The 13639-nt window shown below is 45.9% G+C and overlaps 1 protein-coding gene across 1 annotated transcript in view; it reads right to left on the bottom strand.

Annotated features, from left to right (window-relative positions):
• adcy2b (adenylate cyclase 2b (brain)) overlaps positions 1-13639 on the bottom strand; it is a 200554-nt gene that overhangs the window by 48330 nt on the left and 138585 nt on the right. Inside the window, exons 8-9 of the mRNA XM_063185113.1 lie at positions 13605-13639; positions 2891-3023 (exon numbers count right to left, since the gene is read on the bottom strand). The exon at positions 13605-13639 is cut by the window's right edge and continues 124 nt beyond it. Coding sequence (XP_063041183.1) covers positions 2891-3023; positions 13605-13639 — 168 coding nt within the window. The remainder of the gene's footprint in view (positions 1-2890; positions 3024-13604) is intronic.

Here is a 13639-nt window from a genome sequence, read left to right as displayed (position 1 = left end):
CCCCCTCCTCTCCTCTTCCTCTCCTCCTCCTCTCCATTCCTCACCTCACCACTCCTCACCTCACCACTCCTCTCCTCTTCCTCTCCTCTCCTCTCCTCTCCTCTCCTCTCCTCTCCTCTCCTCTCCTCTATGTTCTCCTCTCCTCTCCTCTCTTCTCCTCTCCTCTATTCTCCTCTTCCTCTTTCTCTTCTCCTCTCTTCCCTTTCTCTTCTCATTTCCTCTTCTCTTCTCTTCTCTTCTCTCTTCTCTTCTCTCTCCTCTCCTCTCCTCTTCCCTCTCCTCCCCTCTCCTCTCCTCTCCTTCTCCTCCTCTCCTCTCTTCTTCCCTCTCCTCCCCTCTCCTCTCCTCTCCTCTCCTCTCCTCTCATCCTCCTCTCCTCTCCTCTCCTCCTCCTCTCCTCTCCTCTCATCCTCCTCTCCTCTCCTCTCCTCTCCTCTCCTCTCCTATCCTCTTCTCTCCTCTCCTCTCCTCTCCCCTCCCCTCTCCTCTCCTCTCCTATCCTTCTCTCATACTCTCTCCTCTCCTCTCTTCTCTCCTCTCCTCTCCTATCCTCCTCCTCTCATCCTCTCTCCTCTCCTCTCCTCTCCTCTCCTCTCCTCTCCTCTCATCCTCTCTCCTCTCCTCTCCTCTCCTCTTCTCTCCTCTCCTCTCCTCTCCTCTCCTCTCCTCTCCTCTCCTTACCTCTCCTCTCCTCTCCTCTTATACTCTCTTCTCTCCTCTCCTCTCCCCTTCTCTCCTCTCCTCTCCTTACCTCTCCTATCCTCTCCTCTTATACTCTCTTCTCTCCTCTCCTCTCCCCTCCTCTCCTCTCTCCTCTCCTCTCCTCTCCTCTCCTCTCTCCTCTCCTCCTCTCTCCTCTCCTCTCCTCTCCTCTCCTCTCCCCTCCTCTCTCCTCCTCTCTCCTCCTCTCTCCTCCTCTCCTGAGAGAATGGAGAAGATGAGGAAGATGAAGAGAGAGAGAGAGAAATGAGGAGGATGAAGAGAGTGTGAAGATAGAGAAGAGGAAGATAGAGAAGAGGAAGAAGATGAGGAAGAGAGAGATAGAGAGAGATGAGGAAGAGAGAGTTAGAGATGAGGAATAGGATGAGGCTGAGAGAGTGAAGAAATAAAGGCACGAAAGAGGGGAATGAGGAGCATTGTGCGAGTGTGAACGAGCAACAAGAAAAAAGCTCCCTGATATAAACCAGAGACAGCAGCTGCTACCGTGCCCCAGAGCGGACCTGCACTGCACTGCATACATTTGTGCATAAATGTAAATAAATAAAAGAAATAGAGCTTGCAAAATAAATAAATAAATATTCATACTGTATTTTTTTTTCATCCCCAAACGTTACTGGTGAGGGAATTGTACGTGACGGCCTGTGGATATGCAAGCAGCCCACTCAAAACATGAGAAACCGCAACCTCCTGCAGGGAAGCCCACAAGGGGGCACAAAGGGGTCAGCTGTCCTAGGCCCAGGGATGTGGGAGGCCCCATGCTTGGGTCCTGATTACATTGAATGTATTGGGTGGGGGGGCCTTACAGATGACTTTGTCCTGGGCCCAGCCAAAGCTGCCAGCGGCCCTGCCTCCTGAATCATCTCCTGTTTCCTAACCACACTTGTTGAAGAAGTGTTAAATCAATAATAATGTACTTTTTGTTATGAGAATCTTTTCTTAGATCCTCAAGTTCTCTGCACAGATACTGTTGTACAGAAAAGCTTTTGAGCAGGCAACCACGTCTTTTCAAGGTCTTGAGTTCAATCTTAAATAATGAGTCTACAGTGCATTAGTTTGTTTCTAAATTAAAAACAAACTTTGAAATATATACGAATATTTATCCATATTCTTTTTTTTACCTGATATCAAGCTGAAGTTGTTGTTCTCTTCTCTCCACCAGTCAGTCACCAGTTAATGGGAGCCAGAGACCTTGGGGCTTATGGCCAGGTATGTCAGGACTTATATCTTACCTTGGGGCTCATGGCCAGGTATGTCAGGACTCTTACATCTTACCTTGGGGCTTATGGCCAGGTATGTCAGGAGTCTCATCTTACCTTGGGGCTTATGGCCAGGTACCGCATGTCAGGACTCTTATCTTACCTTGGGGCTTATGGCCAGGTATGTCAGGACTCTTATCTTACCTTGGGGCTTATGGCCAGGTATGTCAGGACTCTTACATCTTACCTTGGGGCTTATGGCCAGGTATGTCAGGAGTCTTACATCTTACCTTGGGGCTTATGGCCAGGTACCGCATGTCAGGACTCTTATCTTACCTTGGGGCTTATGGCCAGGTACCGCATGTCAGGACTCTCATCTTACCTTGGGGCTTATGGCCAGGTATGTCAGGACTCTTACATCTTGTTCAGAGGACTAGATGTAGATGTAGAGTACACCGATGGGCCAGGTGCAGGACAATGAAAGCAATAAGTAAGGGTTAACGTTCGGCGAGAAGGTCGCTACCGTGGAATAGCAGTACGACAGAGAGAATCTTTAGACCCCGATGCGGAGCGGAGGTCTTGTTCTCTCTGAAGTGCTGCTATTCCACAAAGCGACCGACTCGCCGAACGTTAACCCGCTTATTATATGGATATACTTAAATGATTCACACATGGCGGGGACATTTCTTTAGGCCTATTTAATGTTAAGTTTATTATAGTTTTTCATGTCAAAAGATTGTTGCTGCGCAAAACAAAACAGTGCCGTTGTGGAACACCGCTAGCCTACGTGATTCTCACCTTAGGATTGATGTCCAGGTACGTGATGACTCCTATATCTGACCTTGGGATTAATAACCAGGTATGTGGTGACTCCTATATCTCACCTTGGGGTTGATGACGAGGTACGTGATGACTCCTATATCTCACCTTGAGGTTGATAACCAGGTACGTGATGACTCCTACGTATATCTCACCTTGGGGTTGATGACGAGGTACGTGGTGACTCCGTGCTCCTTCAGGTACGGGTCTCGGATCTGGCCGTCACCTTTCTCCACCTTGTAGGCCCCGTTCAGGTGCTCCAGCGTCACCGAGGAGATGTGGACCCTCCTGGAGGAGGAGGAGGAGGAGGGGGAGGAGGAAGAGGAGGAGGAGGAGGAGGAGGAGGAGGAGGAGGAGGAGGCGGAGGAGGAAGAGGAGGAGGAGGAGGAAGAGGAGGAGGAGGAGGAGGAGGAGGAGGAAGACAACAGATGAAAGAGGAGGATTACAACTGAGTAAAGGAGGAGATGTGGACCCTCCTGGAGGAGGAGGAGGAGGAGGAGGAGGAAGAGCAGGAAGAGGAGGACAACAGATTAAAGAGGAGCAGCAGGAGGAGGAGGATTAAAAAGAGGAGCAAAAGTGCCCGGGCCTTATTTCTCCCCCAGACCAGCTACTTATGAGTGGGCCCTTCAAGCCAATATATCATTCCCGGGCCCTAACCCACCCCCCCCCCCCATTTCAGCCCTGTACTCCAGCAGTACAGGGTTCCCCAGGGACATGTGGAGTCCCCAGCAGGGACATGTGGAGTCCCCAGCAGGGACATGTGGACATGTGGAGTCCCCAGCAGGGACATGTGGACATGTGGAGTCCCCAGCAGGGACATGTGGACATGTGGAGTCCCCAGCAGGGACATGTGGACATGTGGAGTCACCAGCAGGGACATGTGGAGTCCCCAGCAGGGACATGTGGAGTCCCCAGCAGGGACATGTGGAGTCCCCAGCAGGGACATGTGGAGTCACCAGCAGGGTGCCCCAGGGACATGTGGAGTCAGCTGGAGACATGTGGACATGTGGAGTCACCAGCAGGTTGCCCCAGGGACATGTGGAGTCAGCAGCAGGGACATGTGGACATGTGGAGTCCCCAGCAGGGACATGTGGAGTCCCCAGCAGGGACATGTGGAGTCCCCAGCAGGGACATGTGGAGTCCCCAGCAGGGACATGTGGAGTCCCCAGCAGGGACATGTGGAGTCACCAGCAGGGTGCCCCAGGGACATGTGGAGTCAGCTGGAGACATGTGGACATGTGGAGTCACCAGCAGGTTGCCCCAGGGACATGTGGAGTCAGCTGGAGACATGTGGACATGTGGAGTCACCAGCAGGGACATGTGGACATGTGGAGTCACCAGCAGGGACATGTGGAGTCAGCAGCAGGGACATGTGGACATGTGGAGTCCCCAGCAGGGACATGTGGAGTCAGCAGCAGGGACATGTGGACATGTGGAGTCAGCAGCAGGGACATGTGGAGTCCCCAGCAGGGACATGTGGACATGTGGACATGTGGAGTCCCCAGCAGGGACATGTGGAGTCCCCAGCAGGGACATGTGGACATGTGGACATGTGGAGTCCCCAGCAGGGACATGTGGAGTCCCCAGCAGGGACATGTGGACATGTGGAGTCACCAGCAGGGACATGTGGAGTCCCCAGCAGGGACATGTGGAGTCCCCAGCAGGGACATGTGGAGTCCCCAGCAGGGACATGTGGAGTCCCCAGCAGGGACATGTGGAGTCACCAGCAGACATGTGGACATGTGGAGTCACCAGCAGGGACATGTGGAGTCACCAGCAAGGACATGTGGACATGTGGAGTCACCAGCAGGGACATGTGGACATGTGGAGTCCCCAGCAGGGACATGTGGACATGTGGACATGTGGACATGTGGACATGTGGACATGTGGAGTCCCCAGCAGGGACATGTGGAGTCCCCAGCAGGGACATGTGGACATGTGGAGTCCCCAGCAGGGACATGTGGAGTCCCCAGCAGGGACATGTGGAGTCCCCAGCAGGGACATGTGGAGTCACCAGCAGGGTGCCCCAGGGACATGTGAGGCTGTTCCAATGTTCGTACTGTCCGCCCTTCCCGCACTGTGTTTGGGTACGCAGGGCGGTTCCATTTCTAATCGCGACGGTGAAGTGTGCTGTAAACTACCCAGATAACGCCCTCAAACCGGCCATTTTTTGAAGTGTGCAGTTATGTACACTTTTCACACTCAACGGCCGCCATGTCTGTTACGTAGTTTCCTCTCTGGTTGAGTGTCAGTTTGGTCATACTGCCGAATCTCTGTGATGACAGCAAAGCTTTGATTCAAAAGACAATAGCCATGTGTATAAGAGAAAGGGGTAACTTTTAAAATTTGTCAACATAAGGAACAGTGTCTTCCGTGATGAATTGTATATTGGCGGTTGGTAAACTCTGATGACACGCGACAACCGTCATTTCCGTGAAGTGTATCAGACAGAATGTGAATTGGACCTGCACTTCACCCTCAAATTTAGCCGTTAAGTTGAGGGTGGAAAGTGCACTGTATCACAGTACACAGTGCACAATGTGGAGAATGGAACACGCTCATGGAGTCAGCTGGAGAGGAACAGATCAGACGCCTCATTACAGAGCATTATGCAGAGTAGAGATGCTATTATAATGTCATCTCATACTCGTTACCAAAATGGTAATGACCACGTCGTCTTAATCTGTTACTTTGTACTTAAGATCGACTCATCATGACAGTGTTAACGACTAATGTCTTAATCTTTTACATGAGGCAAGGCAAGGCAAGTTTATTTGTATAGTAGTGCATTTCATACATAAATGCAATTCAATGTGCTTTAGGGGAAAGTAAGATAAAATGAAATAAAAAATAAAAATAAAAGCACAAGGCATGGCAGGTGAAAATAGAATAAAATGAGTAAAATATAGAAGCAAGAAATAAGGAGAAAAGACAAATAAAAATATCAAAAAATATGCATGTACGGGGGGCGCTAGTGAGCACCGAATGGAATAGACGTGTTTCTTAGGAGCTCCTCTCCAACATCTGAAATAATTTGGTCTATACTAAAAAAAACTGTCCGTTTTCTCGATATTTTTTGATTGCTACCACTAATTCAAGAATTGAGGATGGGGAAAACACATAAACCCAACGCGACAACAAGGCCAGAACGTGGAGGACAGCCAGGAAAGGGCTCTGAGCTCGCAGGAGCTAGCTTGGAGCTAGCTGAGCACGAGGCATCTCTAGACTCGGCTGATTCTTCAGACCCATCAAATATCCTCGTGGCCATTGCAAATATGAGCAAAAAAATGACTGATCGCTTTGACGTTTTAGAGATGTCCCTGCAGAGCCTTGGGAATCGTGTGACAGAAGTGGAAGATGCTACTTCCAGCCTGGACGCCCGGCTCACTCGCCTCGAGCAGACATGCACTGAGCTGAAAGCAGAGAATGAGAAACTCCGCATTAAAGTCGTAGATCTGGAAGCGCGCTCAAGACGCCAGAACATTAGAATAGTTGGTCTGCCCGAGAAGGTGGAGAAAGGCCAACCGTGTGATTTTTTGACAGAGTTTTTGCCTAACCTGCTAGGGGCGAGCAATTTCCCTAAACCAATCGTAGTGGACCGTGCCCACCGCATCGGGAGCCTGCCCGCTGATGAGAGTAAGAGAGAGGCCGCTCGACCCCGAGTAATGATTGCCCGGATTCACCACTTTCGAACAAAAGAAAAGATTATGCAGCTGGCGCGTCAACAGTTCCCACTCAGCTACGATGACAACGCGATTCACATCTTCAACGACTTGCCAGCGGAGGTGATAAAGAAAAGGCAAACATTTGATGACGTTAAAGAGAAGCTCATGGATGCTGGCGCGAGGGTTGGTTTTCGCTACCCAGCTCTGCTTCGGGTGACGGTGGATGGGAAGGAAACGGTGTGCGCGACTCTTCAGGAAGCAAGGGCACTCGCAAACACTCTGTCTGCATAACGTCCAGTGGAGTTAATCAATGCTTGGTATGTGATCCTAAGCGACTGTTTGGGTTTGGACATTTTTTATGACCGAAATGTTTGATTTTGTTGTTAGTTGGAGAGGAACTTAGCGCAGAACCTTTAGTTTAGAACTTTCTGGTCCGGCTGCCTCTCTATATGCTTGGAGGGATTAGATTCTCACTTTGTTTGGGAAAGTGGGAAGGGGGGTGGAGGGGTATTTTGTTGCGTTTTAAATGTTTTGTGTATTGTATTCTTTTTGTTTTGCTGGGTGAGCCATGTGTACAATTGTATTTTATTTTTGATGCACTCTAATACTTCCCCGCGAGGTGGCGGCATTACATTTGTCAGCTGGAATGTCCGCGGTTTGGGTCATGTCCTTAAACGTGCCAAAGTTTTTTCACATTTAAAATCTTTAGCTGCAGATATTGTGTTCCTGCAGGAAACACACATTAGGCCCGCTGGAGCAAAGTTGCTGAGGTGCAGCTGGGTTAACCAGATATTTCAGTCTACTTTTTCTAGTAATTCCAGGGGAGTAGCCATTTTAATTCGTAAAACAATACCATTCAGACATATTTCCACTTTGTGTGACCCAAATGGCAGATATATCCTGGTTACTGGTCATATAAACTCGTTTCATGTTACACTTTTGAATATATATGGGCCAAATTTTGATGACCCTGATTTTTTCTCTAAATTATTTAATTTGATTCCCAGTGTTGCCGATACACATCTTCTGGTAGGCGGGGACTTCAACACTGTGCCCGATTATTTTTTGGACAGGTCGGCCCAGACAAGTCAGCCCTCCTCAGCTGCATCTAAGGTTTTACAGAGTCTAGCTAACTCCACTAACTTAGTGGATATATGGAGGCTGCAACACCCCACTGGCAGGGACTACTCTTTTTTCTCTCAGAGGCATGCATCATTCTCAAGAATTGATTACTTTTTATTAGACTCTAACCTCATAGGGAATGTGCTTTCCTCCAAATATCATAATATTCTCATTTCTGACCACGCTCCTGTTTCACTGGTTCTTAATCTCAATCATAAACAACAGCACAGCAGTTGGCGCTTTCACCCTTCTCTTCTATCTGATCCTTCATTTGAGGTGTTCATTCTCTCTAAAATTTCAGAATTCATGGACACCAATGATAATGCAGAAGTAACAGATTCTACTTTATGGGAGACTTTTAAGGTCGTACTCAGGGGCCATATAATTTCTTTTGAATCCGCAAGGAAAAGAGAAAAGCAAAAACGACTTAAAGACATTGAAAGTGACTTAACAAAACTGGAAGTCTCATATAAATCTGACTCTTCTGATTCTTCTGTACTGCAAAAGATTCTTAAACTTAAATTTGAATATAATAACATTTTATCTGATCAAGTTAAGGGCCAGTTGCTGAAACTGAAACAAAAATATTTTGAATTAGGAGACAAGCCCCAAAGACTTCTTGCCAGACAACTGAGGAGTTTGCAGGCCGACAGGGCTATATATCAAATCAGATCAAAAACTGGGGAGATAATATCCGACCCTAAGTGTATAAATGAGTCCTTTAAGGAATATTACAGAGAACTTTACAAATCGAAAGCCAAGGGGAACATCGCTGACTGGATGGCACGTTTAGACATTCCTAAATTGAGCAATGAAGACAGAGATGCAATAGATGCTGACATTACCATTCAGGAGGTTTTAATTGCTATTAAGTCATTTCCCAATGGTAAGAGCGCAGGTCCAGATGGGTATGGTATAGAGTTGTATAAGAAATATCCAGGTCAGTTTGCTTGCTAAGAAGTCCCCTCTTGCTAAGAATGTTAAATCATTCATTTGAAGCTCAGAAATTCCCAAATTCTCTATATGAGGCCAATATCTCATTGCTATTAAAAGAAGGGAGGGATGAGATGGATCTCACTTCATTTCGTCCCATTGCATTGCTAAACACAGATGTGAAGATTTTTACTAAAATCTTAGCAAATAGGTTAAATAATTACATCACCACTATCATTCATGCGGATCAGACTGGATTTATCCCAGGCAGATTTTCTTTTTTTAATGTTAGAAGGCTAATGAACATACTGTATCACAAATATGAGAAGGGCCAGGAAGTAGCTGCACTATGTCTCGATGCCCAACGTGCGTTTGACCAAATTGAATATAAATACATGTGGAAAGTGCTAGAGCTTTTTGGATTTGGCAACAAGTTTATCTCATGGGTTGAAATACTGTACGCTCACCCCTCTTCTTGTATCCTGACTAATCAAGATAGGTCCACTCCTTTCTCACTACATAGAGGGACAAGACAGGGCTGCCCTCTGAGTCCCTTACTCTTTGCAATAGCAATTGAACCACTGGCTATCAGTATCAGGCAACACCCAGCTCTCAAACCAATACGCCTTGGGAATGTTGATCATCATCTTTCACTGTATGCAGATGATGTGGCCATTTTTATGTCCCATCCTGTGCAGTCTGTCCCTATTTTATTGGAACTTATCAAGTCCTTTGGTGAGATTTCTGGCTATACAATTAATTGGCAGAAAAGTGAATTCATGCCCTTAAATGAGGACCTGGATGCAAATTTTCTGCATAATTTACCATTTAAAATCACGGATAAATTCAAGTATCTTGGTGTTGTTTTACCAAAAGACCCTAAATTGGTCTTTAAATTAAATTTTCTTGCCAAACTAGATAAGATGAAGGAAGACATTGGTAGGTGGCGCAATCTCCCCATCTCCATGATAGGTCGTGTAAATGCCATTAAAATGGTCTCTCTGCCGCGGTTCTTATATCTCTTTCAAAGTCTTCCTGTTTTTCTCACAAAGGCCTTCTTTAAAACCATAGATTCTATCATTATTCCTTTTATTTGGAATTTTAAATCCCACAGAATATCAAAAACTCATTTACATAAATCCAGAGAGAAGGGTGGGCTAGGTCTTCCTTGCTTTCTGCATTATTATTGGGCAGCTAATCTGAGAGCCTTGGTCTATTGGCAGTATGGTTATTCAGTGGAAGTCTCAGAAGAAACCCCTGCTTGGGTTGCAATTGAAAAAAGTAGTGTTACAAATGGTTCTCTTCCAGCACTCCTCTTTTCAGCTCCTGGTCTCCCTGCAAACACAAAGTTGCACAACAGAATGGTGCTGAACAGTGTGAAAATTTGGCAGCAAATCAGGAAGAACTGCAAACTGCCCAATACCATCATATATACTCCAGTTCATCTTAATCACGCCTTCCTTCCATCTCTTTCTGACAGGGTCTTTGATGACTGGAAGAAAAAAGGCATCGCCACTTTGAAAGAGCTATATATTGATAAGCAATTTGCTAGTTTCTCCCAATTACAAGAAAAGTTTTCTATTCCTTCAACACATTTTTTTAGGTATTTACAAATTAGGAATTATGCCCGTCAGAATATATCTAACTTTGAGCAGCTTCCTGAAGAACATAGGTGTTGCACACTCTTGCTGGGCCGTCCTGACTCTAAACACTTGGTCTCAGTTTTTGTCAAAATATTTTTGGAAGAGTTTAATGTTGACACACAGTTTATCAAGGCGTCCTGGGAGGCAGAGCTGGGTCTACAAATCGATGATATTACTTGGGATGGGGGCCTCAGCAGGATCCAGGCATGTTCTGTTAATGCAAGACATCAGTTAATTCAATTTAAGGTAATACATAGGCTTCATTATTCAAAAACCAAGTTGCATAGAATTTTTCCCTCCATCTCTCCCTTATGTGATCGATGTAAGTCTGCTGAAGGCTCTCTTTCTCATTTGTTTTGGACTTGCCCAAAGCTCCATAATTTTTGGTGTGAAATTTTCAAATGGTTCTCTGATGTCTATGATACAGAATTTAAACCTGACCCTAGTATTGCACTTTTTGGTTACTCTCTCTTGCTACTGGACCAAAGCCTTTCTGTTGAAAACACGCTCATGTATGGCATGGTTATTGCTAAAAGATTGATATTGAGACTGTGGAAATCAGAAGCTGCTCCAACATTCAAGGATTGGCTGTCAGAACTGACAGGTGTACTACATCTGGAGAGACTCAGATATGACTTGTCAAACAGACTGAAAATATTTTACAGGATCTGGCAGCCCATCCTAGACCACATTACCCAGGAGGATAATGACTGCAGTCAAGAATGAGTGTACCGTTCACCTCTTATTTTTTGTGTGTGAATATATCAAAATCTGTGATGTACAACTACAACTCACCCAGCCCTGTTTGTGTTGTTTTTTGTTTTGTTTTGTTCTGTGTGTGTATATTGCTTTTTCCCTTTCTGTATTGTTTTGTTTTCTGCAAAAAATCTGAATAAATATATAATTTAAAAAAAATANATATATGCATGTACTATTTCTTCTAGATCTTGTTTTGACATACGATCCTCAAGTTTAGAAATGTTTTTGAGATGATAAAATGCAGACTTAGTAATGGCTTTCATGACACACAGGCAGCAATGTTGTTTATGAGGTACCATAGTTGATGTTGGGCTTTTTCTTCTGCCCCAAAGGGCTGTTTTGGTTTTCAACTTCCAACTTCCAAAATCATATCACTGACTCATGATCTTGTAGATTGATTTTAATTCACTTTGGCACCTCTCAAACAGCACTAAGGTCACTATAGGCTTGGAGAAGTAGACAATCTCTCTCTCTGTCGTTATCTATGAAAGATAGTTTCTGCTTCCAACCGTAAGGGGGCGAGTAAGGACAGGACCAAATTTAGCGCTGCTTTACAACAACACATTATCAGATTATTTTCTCATTAAATGCACCTCAAAATAATTACTGATGCGCAACCTCCCTTTCAGTCGTTAACAGAGATGTCATTAAGGTCTGCATTTCAGCCCTACGCTTTTATTCAAATTAGTACAAATCAAAAATGAAACAAAACAAATAAAGGTCTCGTTCTGTTTATCGAGACCGAAACTCTGCAGATGACTCACAGGTAGAAACCTAATTGTGTTCCTACCAGGGCTAGCGGCAGGTCTTCTCCGTGGCTTACTTCAGTGATTCTTAACCTGGGGTGCGGGAACCCCCTGGGGGTGCGCCAGAGATTTCAGGGGGTGCACGGAAATTTGTTTTGTTTGTTTTAACCTAATTAAAAGATGCTTTAGTCCCCATGTAAAGTCATTGAGGCATTGATTAATGTCTCAAGCAAAAATCATTGTAATTAATCACTTAAATCATTTTTGGTGAGTATATACACATGTAGAAGTTTGGGTTGGGGGTGTGCGGCTTGTCTTGGGCACAGGTAAGGGGGTGCGTTAAGAAAAAAAGGTTAAGATCCACAGACTTACTTCACAGTTTTTAACTCCCAACAAGCACAAACACAAGTCCCACAATACACAGCCAGATTCTGTGTGAATACAATACACTTTGCAGTGTTAATTTAACACCACGTGAATTGCAACACTGTGTTGTGCATACTGAGTCTTGTGCAAGGGCTGGACTGGCCATCAGACATAGCGGGCATTTCCCAGTGGGCCCCGCACCCTCGTGGGGTCGTACTTTCAGAAATGTAAAAAAAAAAAAACATTTTGGAAATCAAGGCACATACGGGTACAGTGGGGAGTAACAACCTTTCAACGCTTCACATCACTTACCATACGGCTAGGGCTGGACTGGGGCTGAAAAACAGCCCAGGCATTTTCCTCATAGACCAGCCCCTTACCCTCCCCTAATTATGTGGAGCTTAGACCACTACCTATATTATTAAAGACAGACTGATTAAAGACTAAAGAGTAGCCTGATTATCATCGACTTTCAAATCTCTTTGAGACTTGGTCTGACCAAGAACATAACAATTAGCATTTCCCAAATGGCATTTCCTAAACGGCCTCCCTTGGTTTGATAATGGTTGTTTGCTTCCAAACAAAGTGGGAGGAGTTCCAGATTTTTCGGGAACTCAGAAAGTACTTGCATTACTCTTGACCTGACTAGTAGCAATGCTGAAAGTGTTGCGTCACTAGGAGGGCACGGCCTGGCTAAGACCAGTGGGCGCTGCCATCTACTGTATATTGAGGGCTGGTCTCGAAGGGGAAAAAACGAACTAGTAAACAAAAGAACAACAGCATCGGCCCCTGAGGACTGTCGGCCCACCAGTAAAATGCCCTGTATGCCAGATTACCAGTCCAACCCTGCATAAACCGTACACCATACTCCTTCCCACCCTCCAATTTCCATCTCTGTGGGGGGGCACAAAGTGTCTATTGTTGATGCTGTACCCACTTACATTGACATTACATTACATTACATTACATTTACCTCAATGCTACCCCCTGGAAATCGCATTACATTTACCTCCATGCCACCCCCTGGAAATCCACACTGATCACATATAGTACAAAGAAGGGAATCTGACAAGGGGGGAGCTCATAGTCAAAGGAGTTCGTGGTCCCGGGCACAGGTACATGGGGGGCTGTTCGGATGGCTTTGTCCAGGTCAGACCAAAGCTGAGGCCCTGTTCACATACGGAACCCCGGCACGCTGACGACCTGTTCACATACGGAACCCCGGCACGCTGACGACCTGTTCACATACGGAACCCCGGCACGCTGACGACCTGTTCACATACGGAACCCCGGCACGCTGACGACCTGTTCACATACGGAACCCCGGTACGCTGAGGCCCTGTTCACATACCCCTGCACGCCTCCATATGTGACTAGCCACAAGACAACGGGCCGCAAGTAGGCATTTTAAGCTTTACAATGATACATTACATATACATAGAAATCTGGTAATATCGGAAGGATCGGTGTCATGTTGAATGTGCTGACTTTTTTACTGTAAGTTGAAAAGAGAGAATTCAGCTCTAAAAGTTTCTCGTTTCCATAGAAAATCACACAAAAAACCCCTTAAAGGTGATTTTCTCAGTTTGACCCTCAGAGACATGTGACTCTTTGTCACATATAATGGCCACCTACCCCGGCACGCCGCCCGCCTCCATGTGATTGGCCAG

Source organism: Engraulis encrasicolus, chromosome 20 (assembly GCF_034702125.1).
Source record: "Engraulis encrasicolus isolate BLACKSEA-1 chromosome 20, IST_EnEncr_1.0, whole genome shotgun sequence".
Taxonomy (NCBI): Eukaryota; Metazoa; Chordata; class Actinopteri; order Clupeiformes; family Engraulidae; genus Engraulis; species Engraulis encrasicolus.
The sequence above is the reverse complement of the archived record's forward strand: the minus strand, read 5'-3'. Positions and strand labels throughout refer to the sequence as shown.